The following is a 22,783-nucleotide window of genomic DNA, read 5'->3' as shown; positions in this document are numbered from 1 at the left end:
TGGCGTCATGTATACTTTCCAATGATGTAATGATGACACATCCTTCCATGGGCTCCATTCACTCCATTAACTTTCACAGTCCCTTTAACACTTATAATTACTTTTACTCTTCTGGCCCAGATCAGTGCTGAGGTTGATCCACACACAATGGCCACAATCTCATTAAATTACAAGTCATTTTGATGTTCCTGGCCATCAAATCTGCAATCCGGACTCACGAGTCTGTTTAGAGACTGATAGAGCAGCTGAGTCGGGTGAAAGAAGAACACCAAGATCCAGTTACCTACAGAACCACTCATGTGAGTGGTCTCCCAGGATGACAATAATACTAATGTATTATTAGTTTTAGTACAATATGTTAAGTATAAACTCTGCAAATAAATGGAAGGTAAAATGGACTCCTTGGAAGGTGAAATTGTAAATAATTGCACAGATCTTAATGTTTGAGCAATTTTTATTAAATTAGTAAAGCGTGCTTCAAAGAACAGAGATAATTTCAAAGAAATTATCTATTCATATCATCCTTGAGAAAACAAACTAACTTTTACTTTCCCTGAGAGAAGAAAGAATCCATATAAGACTACACAGAAAATCAACCCAAATACCATATCTATCAGCAGTGTTAGGTTCCATCAATTAATTAAGCTACCTCCTGGACCAACAGCTGAGATGTTTACTCAGGCTTCTAGAAGGAATTACTAGCATCATCGGTTCTATCCTGTTACAGTCAATTGTACATCATAGAAAGTACCTTACCTCCGGAGGGAATTGCAGAAGGCCTGTCAATAAATTAAGCCTCCCTCTATGGGGCATGCCAATAATAACATCAGTTATCCCACTGTAGGCTGCCATTTTCAGCAACTCATGGAAAAAGCCCATCATGCTTTCAGCTCCTTCGCCTCCATACCGCTTCACTGTAGCAAACTTGGTGGCCAAAAAGTGGTCAAACTCCTATGGAACATCATGTCAGACACATTTGTGGCGGGAAGATAGCCAACTACTTAGGTCAAAATCAGACACATTCGTGTGTATTGTAGGAAGACCCCACACTGCTTCAAGTGACCACAGCCGTGCCCCTTCACAACACATCCCAGAGACAGATGTAACTAATCCAGAACGTGGCTGGAAAGCCTAAAGGACAGCAGGCAGCAGTCAGATTGCAGAGAAAACCACCCGAGTGGTGGAATAACTTACCCCAAGAGGGATCCTCTTAGAATGTGTTCCTCTAGAGTAGGGGCTGGGCCTTAGGGGTCTGCCCCTCCTAGCCCTTGAGTTTTAGTACCAGGCTCTACGGTACTATTTTGTCAAGGCCGCAAATGACCCAGCTATCCAAATTACTGGGAATAGTTTCCTTGTCATCTTGACACGCCTGAGTCCTGATCATAGCCTTGACAGACTCAGGTCTATTAATCTGCACCAAGAGTCTCTTCCATGCATCGTTCTTTTTTTGATCACTCCAGGTCATAAAAAGAGAAGCAAGGTCTTAAGGGCTTTTCAGTCTTTTACAGAGTGAATAGGCAATTATATAAAAAGTATATATTTTGACTCAGTTGTTTGGGGTTCTACTTTTTCCTACTTAGAACAAAGTGGTGTGTGTTCTATTATCTAGTGTGTTGACGCAACGAGGTAAATAGGGGTAAGTAAATGCTTTAATTCCCTCTCTTCAATATTGATATATCTTTGTAGAAAAAGAGCCATCCTATTCCATTGATGTTAGCTGGTACTTTTATACCTGAGATTCAAGCATTAGTTTTGACAGATGTTTTCGCTCTTCTGTGGTAAAGGTCTCTTTTTTCAGTTCCTCAAACCGTTTGGCAAACCAGTCTTTCTCCTCCTGGCTCTCAAGTTGGGAGGTTTCAATAGAAATTTGCCCACAGTAGATTTGGTTGAGATAGGCTAATATTTCCTCAAGAGAGGCCTCCTCCTTCCCCATGTTCAACAATCCTACAAAAATGAAATCATAGGGATCGTTTTAAAAAGCAATCAACCATGTAATTAATTATAGAACATACCAAAATAATTATTTCAATTCAGAGCATTTTGTTTTGGATAAGTTGGGTCATCATCAATGGCTACCTAGATTTTTCTAAAGACAAAACTAAAAATAGGGTCAAAGGCCACAAAATAGTCAGACTAGGAGAGAGAATATCAGTCTTTCTCCACAAGGACAGAGCCATGCCGCTTAATGCCAAATTTTGATTCTATTGTAATTTCAAACTAAAAATGGAAAGTTAACACTCCACTGCTTTATAGCTACAGATCAGATATTCTACCTTTATCTGAAATATCTCCCCAAATGTTTAACTCTTATATTAATACCTACAAAGTAATGTCTACCATTGAACAGTTGGCCTAAATGTTATTAATATTGATAGCAAAGCGACATTTTAAGGTAAAGGGAAATCTACCTGAACCTTGGTCAACAAAAGGAGAGCACTGTAAGTGTATCAATAGCTCAGCACCAAATCAATGATCAGTCATTTGCCTTAACCTACAACGTGAGTTTTTAACAAACCAACATTTACTTTATTATTGCTTATGGTTTCTTAACAATAACTTTAGCTCTTTGATACTGATTGACCATTCAAGTTATAAAAATTGTTTTGCATATCACTTGGCTTCTCTGCCCCACATTTTAATCTATAAAACAGGAACACCTCAGGAGGTAGTTGTTAAAATTAAATAAGGTAGGAGGGTGCCTGGGTGGCTCAGTCAGTTAAGCGTCTGACTTCGGCTCAGGTCATGATCTTGTAGTTCGTGGGTTTGACCCTGTGTTAGGCTCGGTGCTGACAGCTCAGAGCCTGAAGCCTGTTTTGGATTCTGTGTCTCCCTCTTTCTCTACCCCTCTCCCCCCTTCATGCTCTGTCTCTCAAAAATGAATAAATGTTAAAAATTTTTGAAAAAAAAGATTAAATGAGATAGGAAATAACCTAATGTCCACTGATGGGATAAACAAAATGTGATATACCCATACTGTTGCAGACTATGACTCTGGAGTTCTCTCTTGTCCAGCAAGAGAGTGGACACAGAATTGAATACGAGAGAGGCTAATGTCCAGAAGGAGACAAGAGCCCTGAACACATGTTTCATCTCGTATTTATTGAGCGCTCAAGATCTTACACATGTGTTGTACATGAGGAAATAATCAGATAGTAATCAATAACTTGTGTGTGGGGGTGCCTGGGTGGCTCAGCCAGTTGAGCGTCTGACTTCGGCTCAGGTCATGATCTCACGGCTTGTGAGTTCAAGCCCCACGTTGGGCTCTGTGCTGACAGCTCGGAGTCTGGAGCCTGCTTCAGATTCTCTCTCTCTCTCTCTCTCTCTCTCTGCCCCTCCCCTACTCATGCTCTGTCTCTCACTCTCAAAAATAAATAAACGTTTAAAAAAAAATAACTTGTGTGTGTAAGAAGCAAAGGGTCTGCCTGGGGGGGGGGGCAAGTGGTGTTTGTGATCAAAACAAATCTGGTATATTGGTACCAGATGGAAAGTAGTTTCCTGCAGGTGATATAACAAGTTACTTGTGATCCCATTATAATACCTTGCTAACTAACCTTGGGCGCTTTCACCCAGTGGTGGCAGCTTTCTGACCTAAGCTTTCTTAACCCATTTACGTAAGTATAAGGAATTCTTGAACCTATTTCCCCACACCATATGACGGAATAGTGCTCAGCCACATAAAGGAATAAAGTACCAGTTTATGCTACAGTATGGATGAAACTTGGAAACATTACACTAAATGTAAAAAGCCAGACCCAAAAGGTCACATACTGTGACTTCATTTATACAGCATGTCAAGAATAGGCAAATCTGTACAAACAGAAAGTAGATTAGTGGTTGCCAGGGGTTGAGGAGAAGGCAGAATGGGGAGTGAGTAAGTAAGCTTACTAGGCACAAGATTTCCTTTTGGGGTGATGAAAATGTTCTGGAACTAAACTGATGATTGCGTAACATTGTGGCTGTATGAAATGTCACTGAATTATATACTTTAAAATGGTTAGAGTGGAGGGCACCTGGCTGGCTCAAGAGGTACAGTGTGAAACTCTTGATCTCGGGGTTATGAGTTCGAGCCCCACGTTGGGCACAGAAATTACTTAAGGGGCGCCTGGGTGGCTCAGTTGGTTAAGCGTCCGACTTCGACTCAGGTCACGATCTCGCAGTCCGTGAGTTCGAGCCCCGTGTCGGGCTCTGGGCTGATGGCTCAGAGCCTGGAGCCTGCTTCCGATTCTGTGTCTCCCTCTCTCTCTGCCCCTCCCCTGTTCATGCTCTGTCTCTCTCTGTCTCAAAAATAAATAAATGTTAAAAAAAAAAATTAAAAAAAAAAGAAGACACTAAACTTTCCGTTCCTGAAGGGCCATTTAAATTATGATGGAATAGATTTTGTCTCCAAGCCCCCCAAGTGAGAATTGCCTAGCTGAGTCCAGGCAGATTCTAGAACTGCGAGATAATAAAATTGTTGTACCCTTAGAAGTTACTGCATTTTGGAGTGGTTTATTACACTGCAATAAATTACCAGAACATTACTAATTGATGTATATACCAGAATTTGACATTGCCCAAAAATAACTTTAAAAAAAATGACATGACAGGGGTCACCTGAGTGGTTTAGTTGGAAGAATATGTGACTCTCAATCTCGGGGTTGTGAATTCGAGCCCCGTGTTGGGTATAGAGATTACTTAAACATACAATCTTTAAAAAATAGTAATAATAAAATAAAATAAAATAAAATAAAATAAAATAAAATAAAATAAAATAAATAAGTAAAATAAAAAAAATGGCATGAGATAGGAGCCCAGGATGCTGCCTGGTTATCTAGCCCCCATTTTTTTTTAAGTTCCCAAGCTGGGAAATAAAACAGGAAGTGAGAGCTGGATTGTCACCTTACCTCTGCCACTTCCTAGCTACAAGTTACTTAAGTTCTCTGAGTTTCTGTTTCCCTGTCTGCAAAATAAAGATGGCAGTAACTTCTTAGGGAGTAGGTATGGGAATGCATTGACAAAACAGATGTAAAGTGTCTGGTCCATAATGGGTGTCCAGCTTTTTAAAAATTATTATTTCAGGGCTTGCAATTTTTTATTCATTTTTTTAAAGTTTTTGGTTGTTTTTTTTTTTTTTTTTTAGAAATGTTTATTTGTTTTTGAGAGAGAGAGAGAGGTAGAGAGCAAGCAGGGGAAGGGCAGAGAGAGAGGGAGACAGAATCCCATGCCATTGGCACAGAGTCCGGATGTGGGGCTTGAACTCACAAACCATGAGATGATGATCTGAGACGAAACCAAGAGACGGACACTTAACTGACTGAGCCACCCAAGCGACCCTTATTACATTTTAAAAATAGTTTTCTTTTGTAGTAAGAATGCTGAACGTAAGATCTGTTCTCTTAGCAAAATTTTAAGTATGCAATACAGTATTAACTAGAGCCCCTAGAACTTATTTATCTTTCATAATTGAAACTCTGTACCTTTTGACCACCATTTCCCTATTTCCGCATCTTCCCAGACCCTGCGAACCACTATCTAAGTTTGACCATTTTATCATTTTTCTTAAATATGGAAGGCTTCACGAATTTGTGTGTCATCCTTGTGCGGGCACCATGCTGATCCTCTCTGTATCGTTCCGATTTTAGTATTTGTGCTGATGAAGCGAGCATAAGTTTGACGATCTTAGATTCCTCATATAGTGGGATCAATCATGCAGTGCCTGTCCTTTTGTGACTGGTTTTATTTCACTTAGTGTAATGCCTCGAGGTTCATCCATGTTGTCACAAATGGAAGGATTTCTTTCTTTTTTAAGGCTGAGCAATATTGGTTCCATATACCACATTCTTTTTTTTTTTTTTTTTTTTTTTTTTAGTTCAACGTGGGGCTTGAACTCACAACCCCAAGATCAAAGTCACATGCTCTAGCAACTGAGCCAGCCAGGGCTCATTTTCTTTATTCATTTATCCATTGATAGACATTTAAGTGTTTTCATATTTTTTGCTATGGTAATAATGCCACAGTAAACATAAAAGTACAGATAACTCTTTAAGACCCTGATTTCAATTTCTTTGGATAAATACTCAGAAGTGGAATTCCTAGATCATACGGGATTTCTATTTTTAATTTTTTTTTTTTTTTTTCAACGTTTTTTTTTTTTTTTTTTTATTTTTATTTTTATTTTTGGGACAGAGAGAGACAGAGCATGAATGGGGGAGGGGCAGAGAGAGAGGGAGACACAGAATCGGAAACAGGCTCCAGGCTCTGAGCCATCAGCCCAGAGCCTGACGCGGGGCTCGAACTCCCGGACCGCGAGATCGTGACCTGGCTGAAGTCGGACGCTTAACCGACTGCGCCACCCAGGCGCCCCTCTATTTTTAATTTTTTGAGGAGTATCCGTACTATTTTCCACAGTAGCTACACCTACTTGCATTCCCGCCAACAGTGCACGAGGTTTTCTCTACATCCTCACCAACACTTGTTATCTTGTGTCCCAGCCATTCTGGCAGATGTGAAGTGATACCTAATTGCAGCTTTGATTTGCATTTCTCTGATGATCGGTGATGGTGAATACCTTTTCATGTACTTGTTGGCCATTTAGTTATTTGTTTGTTTTAATGTTTTTATTTCTTTTTTGAGAGACAGACAGACAGAGAGAGAGAGAGAGACAGAGTACAAGTGGGGGAGGGGCAGAGGGAGAGGGAGACAAAATCTGAAGTAGGCTCCAGGCTCTGAGCCATCAGCACGGAGCCCCATGAGGGGCTCAAACACACGAACCGTGGGATCATGACCTGGGCCGAAGTCTTAACCAACTGAGCCACCCACGCATCCCACCTGTTGGCCATATGTATGTCTTCTTTGGTAAATGTTTTTAAACTTAGAGGAAATGAACCCTATTGAAAGACTATTCTAGAACCTCAAGACCAGTCCTCTTAGACAGTGCTTGAATGTGCCCCTCACGGTCAACTCACACTCCATGGAAGCCTCAGCTCCAGTGGGCATGTGAGTTCTCCAAGAACAGAGAAAGGAGCCATACTGCATCTTGGCAGCTAACCGTTACATGTACAGTCTAGTGTTGATGGGCTTTACCTGTGGTATTAAAAGGTCCCTGTAGGGTCTGCACAAGAGCTTGGACTTCAGGCACATTCTCCGGCAAGGCTTGTCCAGTGAAGAGGGGGTTGATTTTGGCAGCTTTATGACCATGTTCACAGTATACGGTCACCAATCTGGCAAGGCCATGATCAACTAATTCAAGGGGAAAATAAAACCATACAAACAATTTAGAAAATGCCCACAAACTAAAAAAAAAAAAAATCAGTTTTTCAAAGAAGCCTTTGTGGCCTTAGACACTTTTAATGCATTCCTTCTACCTACCACATCTCAGGTTTATAGACTATCAGAATCCAGGAAAACACACTTACTTTCTTTTAATGTTTATTTTTGAGAGAGAGAGAGAGAGAGAGAGAGCACGAGTTGGGGAGGGACAGAGAGAGAGAGAGAGGGAGACACAGAATCCAAAGCAGGCTGCCAGCTCTAAGCTGTCAGCACAGAGCCCGATGTGGGGCTTGAACCCACAAACCGCGAGGTCATGACTTGAGCCAAAGTTGGACGCTCAGCCGACTGAGCCACCCACGCGCCCTCAGGAAAACACACCTATTTCTTTTTTTTTTTTTTTTTTTAATTTTTTTTCAACGTTTATTTATTTTTGGGACAGAGAGAGACAGAGCATGAATGGGGGAGGGGCAGAGAGAGAGGGAGACACAGAATGGGAAGCAGGCTCCAGGCTCTGAGCCATCAGCCCAGAGCCCGACGCGGGGCTCGAACTCACGGACCGCGAGATCGTGACCTGGCTGAAGTCGGACGCTTAACCGACTGCGCCACCCAGGCGCCCCCACACCTATTTCTTTAAATTTATCTCATGATTGCTAAAGTCAGTGAAGGAAAAAAAAAAAAAAAGGAGATAGAACTATGGGTGCACATTTGTAAAAATAACTATGCCTGTAGAGAAATAGCACTGAAAAGAACTGTTAAAATGCTGAGATTCTGGATAATTAGAGTCCTCTTAATTATTATTTGAGATTTTTAAATATTTTATTTAAAAAATAGACATAGGTAGAACTACAAAATCAAAGTTACATCTCCTTCCCTATTGCTTAAAGACCCAATGTACAGAGTTATTTCATAGACTCATGAAATTTATACTAGAGAAAGAACTTTTTTTTTTCTTAATATTTTTTATTTATTTTTGAGACAGAGAGAGACAGAGCATGAGCAGGGAAGGGGCAGAGAGAGAGGGAGACACAGAATCCGAAGCAGGCTCCAGGCTCTGAGCCATCAGCACAGAGCCCGATGCGGGGCTGGAACTCACAGACCGTGAGATCATGACCTGAGCCGAAGTCGGATGCTCAACCGACTGAGCCACCCAGGTGCCCCTAGAAAAAGATCTTAAAAATGATCTTGTCACAGGGCACCTGGGTGGCCCCGTCGGTTATCATGATCTCATGGTTCGTGGATTTGAGCCCAGAGTTCGGCTCTGCACTGACAGTGTGGCGTCTGCCTGGGATTCTCTCTCTCTCCCTCTCCCTCTGCCCTTCCCCTGCTTGCACACTCACGCTCATGTTCGCTCTCTCTCTCAAAATCAATAAGTAAATTAAAAAAAATTTTTTTAATGATCTTGTCACTCACATAATGCGAAACAAAACAAAACAAAACAGGAAACAAACCCTTTATAAAGCTCTAAATGAGTGGTTCCTCAGTCTCTGCTTGGAGGAGTTGCATTATCTTTTAGTGAACCCAATATGATGATTCTATTTTGAGCCCAAACTGCTTTTCTTCCCTCTTCCATATGAAAGTTATTCCAAAATTTGAAGAAAAAGAAAAATCCTTCATGCCCACACTCCGCTAACCTTCAGTTCATCAAGGCAGCCTTACAAACAGCACAAATCCCCGACGATGAGCAGATCCACCATTTCTGAACATTTTCTGAACATTTTTTCACCTTATGTGTTTATTCTTAGAACCGAGAGAAAAGTTTAGCATATTTTGAAACATTTAATGACCATTTTATGAACATTTATTGCCATGCAGTGAGCTACATAGGTGCTTTGTATTCAGAGTACGGCCAAGTATGTGTCTTGTCACGGACTGACAGGAAAGAACAGAGAGGTACTGAATACGTAAAGGATGTGTTGGCACTGATGCAACAGTTAGGACGATCCATGCTATGTCTAATAAATTGGTAAGCTAATCAAACAATCCCAGTAAATGAATCGATTCCAGTCTGGAGATAAGTCTTATAAATTGCCATAGGGTTCTATTCTGAATCTTACTGAAGTTCTCAATTGCTGTGTTATAAAGTAGGAAACCTTCGGGGCGCCTGGGTGGCGCAGTCGGTTAAGCGTCCGACTTCAGCCAGGTCACGATCTCGCGGTCCGTGAGTTCGAGCCCCGCATCGGGCTCTGGGCTGATGGCTCAGAGCCTGGAGCCCGTTTCCGATTCTGTGTCTCCCTCTCTCTCTGCCCCTCCCCCGTTCATGCTCTGTCTCTCTCTGTCCCAAAAATAAATAAAAAACATTGAAAAAAAAAAATAAAGTAGGAAACCTTCACATTTGTGGCTAAAATCCAGAAAGACCACGTCTAAAGCATTGTCCCCGCCGGTCACTTCTTAAAAACATATTCCTCCTCCCCACCAGAAGACAACAAAACAGAAAAAAAACAAACAAAAAACCCCACATTCTTCCCTGGGCTCTGGGGCATCACCAAATCCTGGCTTTTCTCCTAACTCACCGGCTACACAACCTCAGTCATTTTGGGGAGGGAGCTCCTCTTCTTTGTCCATCTCTAAAATATTAGTGGTCTGCAGATCTGCCCGCAGCCTTTTTCTCAAGCTGTTTTCTCTCTGGGTGATCTCCTGCACCTTCCACAGCTTCCAGGAACATGTACAAAACTACATCTCTAGTGGGGCAAGTCTAATAGATATGCACGGTTATCATCACCATCCTCAAATTAGCAGCCCTATTGAAAACATTCTCTTAGTGAACCCACATCAACTCAGAGATTATTGCTCCAATTTCTAACTGTTCCCCAGGCTTCTCATGCCATTCTAAGAGCAATGGCATGGGAGTTGGCACAAAAGCAGGCTGCTCGTTCCCAGGGACGTGTGGAAGCTACTATTCTGGCAGAGCCAGAGAGAGAGAGGTCCACACTCCTCCACACCTCTGGGCACACCCCACATCCAGCCTGGCAATCTATTTTCTCTCAGACCCTCTTCCTGCCTTTGCTCTGGTTTCTTTTTTCCAGACCCAATCCCATTATTCCTTCCCTCTCTGCCTCCCAGATCCTTCCACTGTGACCTCTGGGATTCTGCCCCATGATTAATCAACCTCTCCGCATTCTTACCCTCCTCCATAAACATTCCTTATACCCCTATCCTAACTGGAACCTGCTTTCTCCCAGAGGACAACGGGAGGTGAAGCTGCTCATCACCACACTGACCCCTCAAGTACTGAAGGTGGAGTTTCATTCCTCAGGGACATCCCCCCTCCCCCCACATTAGTCTTCTAACTCTGAAAATCTCCAGCCCCCAGGGGGACACGCCCTGTAGGAGAAGCTTCACGGAAAAGTGTCAGTGTATATAGATGAAAAAAACAACTATAAACAGTATAAATAGTATGAGCCTGCTCTTTGTTACAATGTATATATGTAGAGTAGGTAATGTATATTTCATTACCCAGTCTATATACCATAATATGAGTATCTATATACTTTATATATGTGAATGTGTGTACATATATCCCATATACATAAAGGAAATGGACCAAAAATTTAGTGATTATCCTCTACAAAATTCGTCATTTTTTCTTTCGCTTATTTGCTAAGTTTTCAATGGCAAACATGTATAGCACAGCTCTTCAAATGTTATCCTGACTTGCTGCCTACTGCACTCGTAGGGCACTCCAGTGTACCTGTCCTCACCAGTGGGCTTTATGCTTGTAAAAATCAGTTATATTTGTTCCTAAGGCTGGTGCTGCGGGAGAAAGAAAACGTGGGGGGAGAAATCATAAAAATCTAGAGAGATGCTGCATTCAGATTGCTTCCTTAGTGCTCTTAATTTTAAAGATTTGCAAAAACAAATCCAAGAAGAAATACATTTGTCAAAATACATGAAGCATCTCTCATTTCTTTATCATACTCCTTGCTTTAAAGAACTTTTTTTTTTTTTTTTTAAATTAACTGACTACATTCTAGTTTCAAATCCATCAGGGATGCCTGGGTGGCTCAGTTGGTTAAGTGTCTGACTTTGGGTCAGATCATGATCTCGCGGCTCATGAGTTTGAGCCCTGCATCAGGCTCTGTGCTGACAGCTCAGAGCCTGGAGCCTGCTTCGGATTCTGTGTTTCCCTCTCTCTCAGCCCCTCCCCTGCTTGCACACACACACTCTCTCTCTCTCTCTCTCTCAAAAATAAATAAATACTAAAAAAATCCACCAGATATGATTGCTTCATCTATATTTTGTAGCAAACAGTGATATTATAAGATTTCAAAGGATGAGAACACATTGAATACGTATATTGTTCATAAAAAGAATTTCATATCACTGTATAAATAAGTCAAAGGATTACTGTAAAAGAAAAATGAATATCTTCATGCTAGGTATACTACCAACCAAATAACTTGATACTCAAGATATCTATAGAAGTTCAGAAGAATTTAATTTGATGTTTAAATCCCTAAGAAGCCAGAGAGAATAGGGAAAACAACAACACATATACACACTCCTTTACAAAACAAAATGGAAAATATTGAAGGCATGCTTCTGGCTCAAGAGACTGGCACATAGCAAATGCTCAAGAAACATTTGTCATTAACTGAATGAAGTCCCGAGATTCAGCATATTGTAAGAGAGTCACAGAATCCTTGTGATGCAAGTTTGCCAGAGCCAGAGCCCTCAAACATGCAGTACAAGAGCTGCAGTGAATACATCTTCCACCTCACTTTGAGCTCCTTTTTTTTTTCCTTTTTAGAGAGAGAGACAGAGAGACAGAGAGAACACACAAGCTGGGGAGGGGCAGAGAGAGGGAGACAGAATCTTAAGCAGGCTCCATGCCCAGCACATAGTCCCACGCGGGGCTCAATCCCATGACCATGAGATCATGATCTGAGCCAAAATTAAGGGTTGGATGCTTAACCAACTGAGCCATCCAGATGCCCCTGAGCCCCTCTTTCCCAAGAACTGTGCTCTCCCATTCCAGGGAGTGGGTTCCTAAGACCACGTCTACCTCATTCCATTCTGCCTCCCTCCCAGTTAATGGATTCCAAAGACACCTGAGTCGAGGTGGGTCAGATTCATTCTTTCCAGAATTTATGACTTGGGATAGGGAGACACAGGTGGTCCACTATGCCTCCTGTTTGTGCAAACAACATGGTTAACACTGAGCACCTGCTTTCCTTCTGGGAGTCTGGAATTTTGGCACAGGCAGAGGGTGTTTACATGGACGTCTGCCAATAAAAACCTCAGGTGACGAATCTCAAATGGACTCCCCTGGGTGACGCGGCACATATATTGCTGTATTTATGTTGCACGAACAGGAGTGTTTCTGTATCACCCCTCACGGGAGAGAGAGCACAAGGACTCCTGCACAACGGTGCCTGTGCTGTTTTCCATGACAGTGCAGCTGTGTATTCTTATTACATCACTGTGATGAATCTGAGCCATGAGTACAGCTATAAGCCGAGCGCCATGAGGCTTTCTGGCGGATCTCTAAATGTAGGGGTGATCTCGAGGACTCCTGACACGCATTATGGGTAGCACAGGAGCTGAGTACATTAACAGCTGTGCCCTGTGGGCCCACACACAGCTTCTGCCAATATTCCCAGAGTTAGTGCTGGTTTTCTCCCCCGCTGAGGCCTGGTTGCTGCACACATCCTTCAGCTCTGGAAGATATCCTTGTATCTTTTCAAATAAAGTCCCCGCTTCCCCTTAGGTGGCCACAGTTGGTTTCTGTTGCTTGTGATCAAAAGAACCTTTGACGATACAGGGGTAAAAAAAAAATTATGATAAGGATATCTACATCAATTACTTTATTCTCTCTGTAAGCAAGCACAGTCGGGGCACTGAAGAGTGTTTTATTTTCAGGAAAAAAGGGTTCGCATTAACCAGCATGAAGTACACTGACACATAAACTAAACTTAGTACTTAATCTAAAAGTCAGTACAGTTCTTTTTCATCATCTGGTCATAAACAGCCTCCCCCCAAAAATATCTAGATCATATCCATGGGTTTCTTACATTCAAGGCAGCATATGCTTATAGCAAGTGGGAATGTTGGATATCTATAAAATGACTGAAGATTCCAAGAAAGAGAATTTCATAACTGAAGTCTCTTCAAACCCCATTAAAATGTGATGGCTGCCCCCACCCCCCACCCAATTTCAGCTTAGGAACTTTGGAAATAACCACATTAAAACAAAGACTTCAGGGGCACCTGGGTGGCTCCATTGGTTAAGCATCAGACTCTTGGTTTCAGCTCAGGTCATGATCTCACAGGTTCATGGGATAGATCCCTGCATTGAGCTCTGGAGCTGAGTGTAGAATGTTTGGGATTCTCTCTCTCCTTCTCTCTCTCCCCCTTTCCCCTTCTTCTGAGCTCTCTCTCCCTCTCTCAAAATAAATAAACATTTAAAAAACAAAGAAATTAAGGCAAGACTTTGTACCAGACTATTATATTCTGTACAACAAATTCAGATAAACCTAGGCTGTGCAACTGAGTTTATTTTATATCATACCTTATCTTTCCACCTCAAATACAGTATCTTTATAAAATAAATTTATTTCAGGGTGCCTGGGTGGCTCAGTCAGTTAAGCGTCTGACTCTTGATTTTGGCTCAGGCCATGGTCTCAGAGCTTGTGGGATTAAGCCCTGCATCCGGCTCTGAGCTGACAGCGCAGAGCCTGCTTGGGATTCTCTCTCTCCCTCTTTCTGCCCCTCCCCCACTTGTGCACACACGCGTGCTCTTTCTCTCTTTCAAAATAAATAAGCATTTAAAAAATAAAATAAAATAAAATAAAATAAAATAAAATAAAATAAAATAAAATAAAATAAAACAAAATAAAATTTATTTCATTCTTAAAAAAAAAGAACAAACAAAAACCTTGTTCTGGTCCTTTCTAGGTTTTTTCCTAATCCTTTCTTAAATCACTGCCAAGATAGATAAGTAAGGATCACAGATTGATAGTGAATGATAGCAAGTACTAACTTTTGCTCAGTGTTTCACACACGTCATCTTACCCAACTCTTGCAACAACTCTGAAATAGGTCTCCTCATCTGTAGAAGAGTAAACTGAGGCGCAAAGAGGTTAAGTGACCTGCAAAATGTGACAGAGGTAGTAAAGAAGCTACCTTCAAGCATATTTGACTTCAGTCCAATGTTTTATCCATTATATTATAACAAAAATTGAAAAGGGAAGTCCAGAGCCTACAGCAAAAAGGATGAGAGAACTGGAAATCAGTGAGACATTTGAAAAAAAAAAGTACAAGGGCTAATGTCATTAGCCTTTTCTGGTCTGCATTGTACCCCAGAATTATCTAGATTTTTTTAAATCTCTAATGCATTAAGATTTTCTTCAACTGCTTTTCTCATGAGTCCAGTAAAGGCTCCTATTATTTCTAATTTGCAACATACCCACAACCTCACTTCAACTACTAAAGCTCAGTGCCAAGGTCAGTAACGGCTAAATGCTGCTTGAAATCCTATGGTCCCCATCTCCTGCTGGTCCCTAAGTTCTGCCATATTTTTGTAATCTGAATCCTCCATAATGACATTGATACTCCTGAATCGGCACTCCTCCATTTTCAATTGGGATTGTTGATGAATAAACTGAAGTTTACCCGAATTGAGGTTTACAGAGGTTAAAGTACAAGCTGTTACTAATAGCCAGCAACAAAGAACACTCACCACAGGTCAAATTTTAACTAGTGAAACCACTGTCATTTAAGAGGTTACTAGAAGCAAATTCAATATCTCTTTAAAGCCTTAATGTAATGGATGTCTTAGTGAATGATGTAGTCGCCCCATGCAGGCATTGATTTTCAGCCAAGATAAATATTTGTAAAAAGAAGGCTGATGAAGGAAAGGCAAAGAGGAGGAGGGAGGCACCATAACTTGATCGTATCCCAGCTCACTATGTCACCCTGGATGTGGGAGGATGCCATGTGTCCATTTTCAGGACGGATTGTCCTTCGATTGACTTTGCCAATCCCAAAGAGTTGTGGACATGATCCACCAACCAACCCAATCATTTCTCTCAACCAAGATGGTACCTTTTAGGACAACTGGCAGGCGTCATGAAAAAGGCTTGAGCCGGTCATGATCTCACGGTCCGTGGGTTCAAGCCCCATGTTGGGCTCTGTGCTGACAGCTCATAGCCTGGCGCCTGCTTCAGATTCTGTGTCTCCCTCTCTCCCTGCCCCTCCCCTACTCATGCTCACTCTCTCTCTCTCTCAAAACTAAATAAACATTTAAAAATTTTTTTGAAAAAATAAAAAAAGGAAAAAGACTTGAGCCAATTAAACCATGTACTCCTAATTAACGGAACTGACCATAAGCACCCACTTAAATGGAATTTAAGGAAAAACCCAGCAAGTCTTCATTGTGTTCATGAGCAAAAAAGAAATTATTAGTTCTTCTAAAGCATAGTAATATAGTATATTACCCAATGTATACAGTGCTTCCTTTCTTGATAATTGGTGTTACGGTTATACACGCAAAATTCAAATGCGCTAAATGTCACAAATAAATTGCATATACAGAATTGTATTTCCATTTCTTAGTAGGAATAACTCACTTAATAAGTATTCAGTTAAATATAGAGCTGAGAGGAATGTAAGACAAGGAGCTTACCAAGCAGGATCTTACAGCATGAGAGGATGCTCTCTATATGAAACTGCACACAGTCATAAAAAGTTCAGTAGAGTCCAAGGGGTCTCTCGGACTGAGAGTTGAGGGAGATCAGATTAGGATAGGCTGGAGTTGTCTAGACAGATGTTACAGAGGAGATGGCAATGGAGATGAGCCATGGAGAATGGGTATGAAGTGGAAGGGCATACAGAATGAGCGGGGAGAGCCTTGGATAACGGCTGGAACACGGGGGAATTTATGTCAGAGAAAGGTAAGAAAGAAGGCAGAATGGGTCATGAAACATGAAGGGCATTCAATATCAAGCTAACGAATCTGGGATTTTATTCTGAGAGGCAAAATAGAGCCTTTGGAGAATTGAGTTAAGAAAACAACTCAATGAGGGGCGCCTGGGTGGCTCCATTGGTTGAGCATCCAACTTTGGCTTAGGTCATGATCTCACAGCTTGTGACTTCGAGCCCCGCATCGGGCTCTGTGCTGACAGAGCCTGGAGCCTGCTTCAGATTCTGTGTCTCCCTCTCTCTCTGCCCCTAACCCACTCGCATTCTGTCTCTGTCTCTCTCAAAAATAAACATTAAAAAATAAATAAATAAATAAAAATAAACATTAAAAAAATTTTTTAAAAAAGAAAATAACTCAATGAAACCAATGTTTTAGAGAAATTGTAGCAAGACACTAGGCTACAAATTTTCATAGCAGTGAGGCTAGCAGTTTTATCTTTTTGAAGTCATGGGAATTCAATGAAAGCGACAGGCCCTTTGCCTAAAAATAGACACACACAGTTGTGCAAAAGCCACAGACCCTCTAAAACTTTTCCTCAGGGATCCGTAGACTTGGCTAGGAGCACCTGGATCAATATTTCTTGCAGCAGCAGCAGCAGACCAGAATTAAAGGCCTACGCTAGGATCCCAACAGTGAAAACAGAAAGCAAGGCTTTGAGAAACACAGTGCTCAAGATTTGATATGAAGTATGAGGTGAAAGTTGAAAGTGGGTTGTTTGCCCCACATTTTTACAATATGTCTGTAGCAGAGCCTACTACAACTCCTGAGATCCATTTTCTCTTCTCTTTCATGGTAATAATCAAATATACAGCCATGCAGAATAAAGATATATGTCCCAGCCTTCCAGGCAGCCAGTTGCCCGTGTGACTAAGTTCTGATGAATAAGAAGGTAGTAGCCATGATCTGTGCAACTTTGGGGTCTTGCCCTTAAAGGGAGATGTGTCCTCTTTCCCTTCCCGCTTTCCTCCATCCTGCTGCACAGTGTGGACGCAGTGATGAGCCATCCTGGACCGGAGTAGACAGCAACACCCACAGGATGGTGAAGAAACAACATAGAAGGAGCTTGAACCCCTTCGGACCTTGCAGAGCAAAACTGTCATACCAGCTCAGACCTTTACTCGTCTCACTTAGGTCACTGTTCCTCCACGTGTCCAACACAGCCCCTGAACTTACCCTATCTATAGGGTATGGTCTCTATATGAAGTACCATTTGGTACTCGAGGTGGGTTGCTACCATAACAGCCTAAAATACATATGACCTTGGCTTAGCAGTCAGGCGGTAGATACCAAGAACCCAGATGTTTCAGACTAAAAAGCTAATGAGCACTGTGTTACGCTATCTGACAAAACGCGTGGTGAAACTGTCACCGGTTATGTCCTGCAAGGCAGACTGTATGTCCACGGAGCTGTCGCTCAGTAGCATGTGATCGTTGTTTCTTGTCACTTTCAGGAAAGCCCTGGGAGGGAGATGAGGTCAAGCTAGAGTGAGCTAGTTGGCAAGAAGAGATGGAGGGAAATTCAGCTCTGCTAGAAGGCAGATCCTAGCAGGTTTGGACAACTAGAGGCAATTATAAAAAGTGGTTCTGAAGAAGCTGTCTTACCAAGAGGGAAAACAGACAAACCCTTCTTCAAGGACCTTCCAGTAAGCATTCCCTGTTAGGCAATGAGGGACGCTGAGCCTCCAAGTTCCAATCAAGGGTATTACCTTCCCACTCAAGTCTATTATTTTTGATGGTCTCAAGGTAAGCACCTCTACATTTAGGAAGCTGAGTGGGTGGAACACAGAAGCAGTAAATAAAAGACTGGAGTTTTCAGGATTAAAAACGAGCTCTAGAGGAGATCTTTGTCTGGGGGCAATTTGGTCATAAAATGACCACAAGCAAAAAGACTGCAAGCCTATGAATGTCATGAGAAAACTGTACTGCCAAAGAAATCCCAACTTCGGCCATTAAAAATAAAAAAATAAGTAAAAACAACCGTGTCGTTGATAACCCCCTAAAGTAACTCTCAGGTTCCTAACCTTACCAAAATAAGGTAGGCTGTGGACGGTGAGCAGCCCCCAAGGAGGGCATACTCCCCAATGTCCAAGGCAGAGATGGCCACAGAAGACGATGGATAAAGACCCACACGGCAAAGCCAGGGGAATGTTATGAACTTGCTACATCGCCACAGAAAGGATCTCTTATCATTCCTCTCCAGCAGGATTTGATAACTGGTTTGAATGGTGACTACTAGAGTTCCTCATTCCTTTCTTTTCCAGATGGGAGTTTTCTTTGTATATGGAATGTGTCAGTAGGGGGTGCATGGCAGTTCATGAAATTCTAAAGCATTAGCAGACACAACCAGTCCTGACAGAGAGGACTGCACATTCTCGGGAGATAACAGACTTTGAACTGGACTCAAAAACTGAATAGAGGAGACAGAATCCATTCTATAAACGGGAAAAAAAAAAAAGAAAAAGCTTAGGTTATTTGAGTGGCCAAAGGGGTGGAATGTGGTGATTACTAATTATTTTTCAGTATTTTCCCCAGATAATTCTTAGCTGATACATGGCCAACCTGAATAAAAATTATGCTTTCCAATCTCCTTTGCAGATACATACTGACCAAGTCCTGACGGTGAGATGCTACCAGAAGTGACAGCAACTCTCCTTGCCCCCTTTCTCCCACCTAGGCTAGTAGGAGACAGTGATCTACAAAATAACCGGTACCTCCTGAAACAGAAGAAAAAACTGCTACAGATCTGCATGCAATGGTAATTTTGAAAAAGGTATAAAGTGGACCACTTGCCTTTCCGTTTTATGCACAGTAGTTAAAAAATAGGAAGAATTGTGGGAAGGGGGGATGGGCTAAATGGGTAAGGGGCATTAAGAAATATACTCCTGGGGCGCCTGGGTGGCTCAGTCGGTTGAGCGGCCGACTTCAGCTCAGGTCACGATCTCGTGGTCTGTGAGTTCGAGCCCCGCGTCAGGCTCTGTGCTGACAGCTCGGAGCCTGGAGCCTGTTTCGGATTCTGTGTCTCCCTCTCTCTGACCCTCCCCTGTTCATGCTCTGTCTCTTTCTGTCTCAAAAATAAATAAAAGTTAAAAAAAAAATTAAAAAAAAAAAAAGAAATATACTCCTGAAATCATTGTTGCACTATATACTAATTAACTTGGGTGTAAATTTAAAAAATAAATTAAATCAAATGGTAAAAAAAAATTTTTTTAAATGGGAAGAATGAAGGGCGCCTGGGTGGCTCAATCAGTTGAGTGTCCAACTCTTGATTTTGGCTCAGGCCATAATCTCACAGTTCATGAGACTGAGCCCTGGGTCAGGCTCTATGCTGACAGCTCAGAGCCTGCTTGAGATTTTCTCTGTCCCTCACTCTCTGCCTCTCTCCCTCCCTCTCTCTCATTCTCTCTCTCAAAATAAACAAATGAATTTAAAAAAAAATAAGAATAAAAGATTGCCCTTAGCAACAGAATTTCTTTTCTTTTTTTTATGTTTTGATTTATTTTTGAGAGAGAGAGAGACAGCATGAGTGGGGTGGGAGGGTGGGACAGAAAGAGAGAGAGAGAGAGAGAGAGAGAGAGAGAGAGAGAGAGAATACAAAGCAGGTTTCAGGCTCTGGGCTGTCAGCACAGAGGCCGATGTGGGGCTCAAACTCACAGACTGTGAGATCATGACCTGAGCCAAAATCAGGTGCTTAACTGAGCCACCCAGGTGCCCCAGCAACAGAATTTCTTAAGCTAGATTCTGCAACTGTGCAACAATTATTTCCCAGCATTGATTTCACTCTTTCCTCCCAATACCACAAGAGCACACCCTTGGCGTTCAGTCCTAACTCAATACTGAACTTTCAAAGTCACCAAGCACTTCACAGTATAGCAAAATTATTACTAGTCTGGATGGGCGGGGGGAGCGGGAAAAGTCAATTTGGTGATGAGGGAAGAGGGAAGGGATTACATATAAAATCAACCCCAGAGATATTTTTTCAAGCCACACCAGCCCAGAGCTCCCAAAATGATTTGGATACAGTCTTCCAGGTAAAAACCACTGGCCTAGGTTTTCCAAGGCAAGGCTTAGTTTTCAGCTGCCAGGCTGAAGAATCAAATAGAGGGGTACCTGGGTCGCTAAGTCAGTTAAGTGACCAACTCTTGGTTCAGGTTCAGGTCATGATCTCATGGTTTGTGGGTCTGAGCCCTGCGTTGGGCTCCGTGCTGACAGCAGGGAGCCTGTTTGGGATATCTCTCTCCCTCTCTCTTTCTGACCCTCCCCAGCTTGCTCTCTGTCTCTCTCTCTTTCTAAATAAATAAATAAGAATCAAATAGAGGCCCAATTGTGAGGGAAAACCTTAAACAAGATCACAATAATTATGCACTGAACACACACTAATATGATCCTAAATGAAGAAGAGATTGTCAAACATGTCCTACACTTGTGAGTTATGACTATAACAGTATTTGGCCATAGATGGCTATAGACTTTCTGCTAAAGAATCACCAGTGGTGCCTGATAAAAATCCATATTCTTGAAATCTATCTCAGACCACTGAATTAGAACCCTGGGGTGGGGGGAGGCTTGGGAAATGGTATTTTAAAAATCAATTCAAAATGATTTGAACACACACTTAACTTTGAGAATAACTGACATAGAAAATTCTTGACACTCGATTTGCAAAGTGAAATAAGATGCCAATAGTCTTATCCCCAAGGATTAGCAATCTATTTGGCCAAAATGAACCTAAAGGAACCCCACTGCATCTAAGAGAGAGAAATCAGGTTTACTATCAAAGTCACCTGAGGTCAAGAGCAAACTATTGAGGTCCCAGTGTGTAATATAAGAGTCAAAGTTCAGGTACTTATATGATGAAGAGGATCTTCATTGTCAATCTAGTAACTGGATCAAAGATGCCAAATGATCTTCTTCTAATAATCAATCTGTATTCATCTGTTCTGTGAAGATTAAATGCATCACAACTTTGCGGCACAAACCAAATACCCCAAATAGATTTTTTGTACATGAGCATACAAAGAGAGGTCTCAAAAACTAATATTCAGGTCTCCTAACCCATTAAAACCATCAGTGACATGGTTCTGAACTCAGCAAAGAATCTTAAACTCTGAAATTAAAGTAAGAGGCTAGTTAGGCCAAGGAGACAAATAATTATTACCATGCTGTGGTCCAACCACCAGCTAACTGCCCTCTTCACCCTAGCTGTACAGTCGTGATCCCCACACATTCTGCTCACAAGAGCCTTAGAGATGGCCCTGGAAATGTATCCTTGAGTAAGCTCAACGAGCTGGGAGATCTTAGAGCTCTTCTTTTCCCGCAGCTCCGCCTGCGCAAGAGCTAAGTTCCCACAAGTTTACATCCAAGGAACAGAAAAGACAAGACCTCACAAAACCAGTTTGAACACGAGCGATGGGAAGATCACCCACGCGTGGATCCAATGCCGAGACCCCGACTTCACGTTTCCCCACCTACTAAGGCTGGACAGAGGGTGACCCTCACACTGACAACCTCCCCCTGCCCAACCTGCCTTCCTTGGCCCCCTCATCTCCCCTTACTCCCTACGGGCCCGAGCGCACAGTGCAGACCCCCAGAAGTCCAGCCTCTCCCACAACAGCATCCCACCTCAGGCCTGTCAGGGAAGTCCCCTGCTTCCCCAGCCCCTACGTGCACGGCACGGCCCTATCCCCGACCTGAGGGGCGCGCCAGGCCGCCCCGGGGCTCCCGGCTCTCGGGCTTCCTCGGCCGATAGCCATAGACACCCTTCTCTGTCTGGTAGCCGCGCCGGAATAGGAGCGGAGGGGCTCGGCAGAAGCCTCGTCTTGCTGCTGCCACAGTGGTCGTGGCCATGTCTCGCCTGGACTCGGGGCGGAAGACAAGGGGCAGCAGTCGCCTGGATACGAGGGGTCAATCCTGGGCTGCCTGGAACCGGAGCAGGGGGAGGAGCGGGAAGCGGGAGGCGGGAGGCGGGAAGCGGAAGCCCCGCCCGAGACAACGCCCCCGCGCCTGATTGGCCAGGGGCCTGCCCCTGGGAGCCAATCCAGGTAAGCTGCCGGAGGGGCGGAGCCACCTGCTGGGGTCTGGCGCCAGGCGTGCGCTTCTGGCAGCCGAGGGAAGCCGGGAGTGCAGAGCCTGGCGTCGTCATCTGCTTTCCGGTACAAAACTCGTTATCTCTATATATCCTGCAGACCCCAGCCAGGAGTATTCACCCACCACCCCTCTGCTGGAAGCCCGCGAACACGACCACACAGAACGAGACAGGTTCTCGTACCGAAGGGAAAAATCAGCGACAGGGTGCAAAAAAGTCGTGGGACCGAGACCAAGGGACTCAAGAAGGAAAGGCCATCTGAAGGAGCCAGAAAATCAATATCGCTCCTTTTATTTTTTTCTTAAGAAACACTGAGGCGGGGGCGGGGGGGGGGTTGGGGCTGGGTGGCTCAGTCGGTTAAGCTTCCAACTCCGGCTCAGGTCACGATCTCGCAGTTGGTGAGTTCAGGCCCGGAACCAGAGCCGGGCTCTGTGCTGACAGCTCAGAGTCTGGAACCTGCTTCGGATTCTGTGTCTCCCTCTCTCTCTGCCCCTCCCCCACTCGCACTCTGTCTCTGTCTCAAAAACTAAACAT

General features: G+C 43.0%; 1 protein-coding gene and 1 non-coding gene across 3 annotated transcripts in view; both read right to left on the bottom strand.

Annotated features, from left to right (window-relative positions):
* DHTKD1 (dehydrogenase E1 and transketolase domain containing 1) overlaps nucleotides 1-22,074 on the bottom strand; it is a 51,813-nt gene extending 29,739 nt beyond the window's left edge. For both annotated transcript variants that reach the window (XM_047066188.1, XM_047066189.1), the window contains exons 1-4: nucleotides 21,855-22,074; nucleotides 7,063-7,218; nucleotides 1,733-1,944; nucleotides 757-951 (exon numbers count right to left, since the gene is read on the bottom strand). In XM_047066188.1, coding sequence (XP_046922144.1) covers nucleotides 757-951; nucleotides 1,733-1,944; nucleotides 7,063-7,218; nucleotides 21,855-22,011 — 720 coding nt within the window. In that variant the 5' untranslated portion in view covers nucleotides 22,012-22,074. The remainder of the gene's footprint in view (nucleotides 1-756; nucleotides 952-1,732; nucleotides 1,945-7,062; nucleotides 7,219-21,854) is intronic.
* On the bottom strand, nucleotides 5,539-5,645 carry LOC124502748 (U6 spliceosomal RNA). Its single transcript, XR_006960009.1, has one exon. It is a non-coding gene; the product is annotated as a U6 spliceosomal RNA (small nuclear RNA).
* Nucleotides 22,075-22,783: the final 709 nt, after the last annotated feature.

Source organism: Lynx rufus, unplaced genomic scaffold (genome assembly GCF_022079265.1).
Source record: "Lynx rufus isolate CCGP_SWC_20201006 ecotype Redwood Valley unplaced genomic scaffold, mLynRuf1.p SCAF_7, whole genome shotgun sequence".
Lineage (NCBI taxonomy): Eukaryota > Metazoa > Chordata > Mammalia > Carnivora > Felidae > Lynx > Lynx rufus.
Note: the sequence above shows the minus strand (reverse complement) of the source record. Positions and strands in the feature narration are given on the sequence as shown.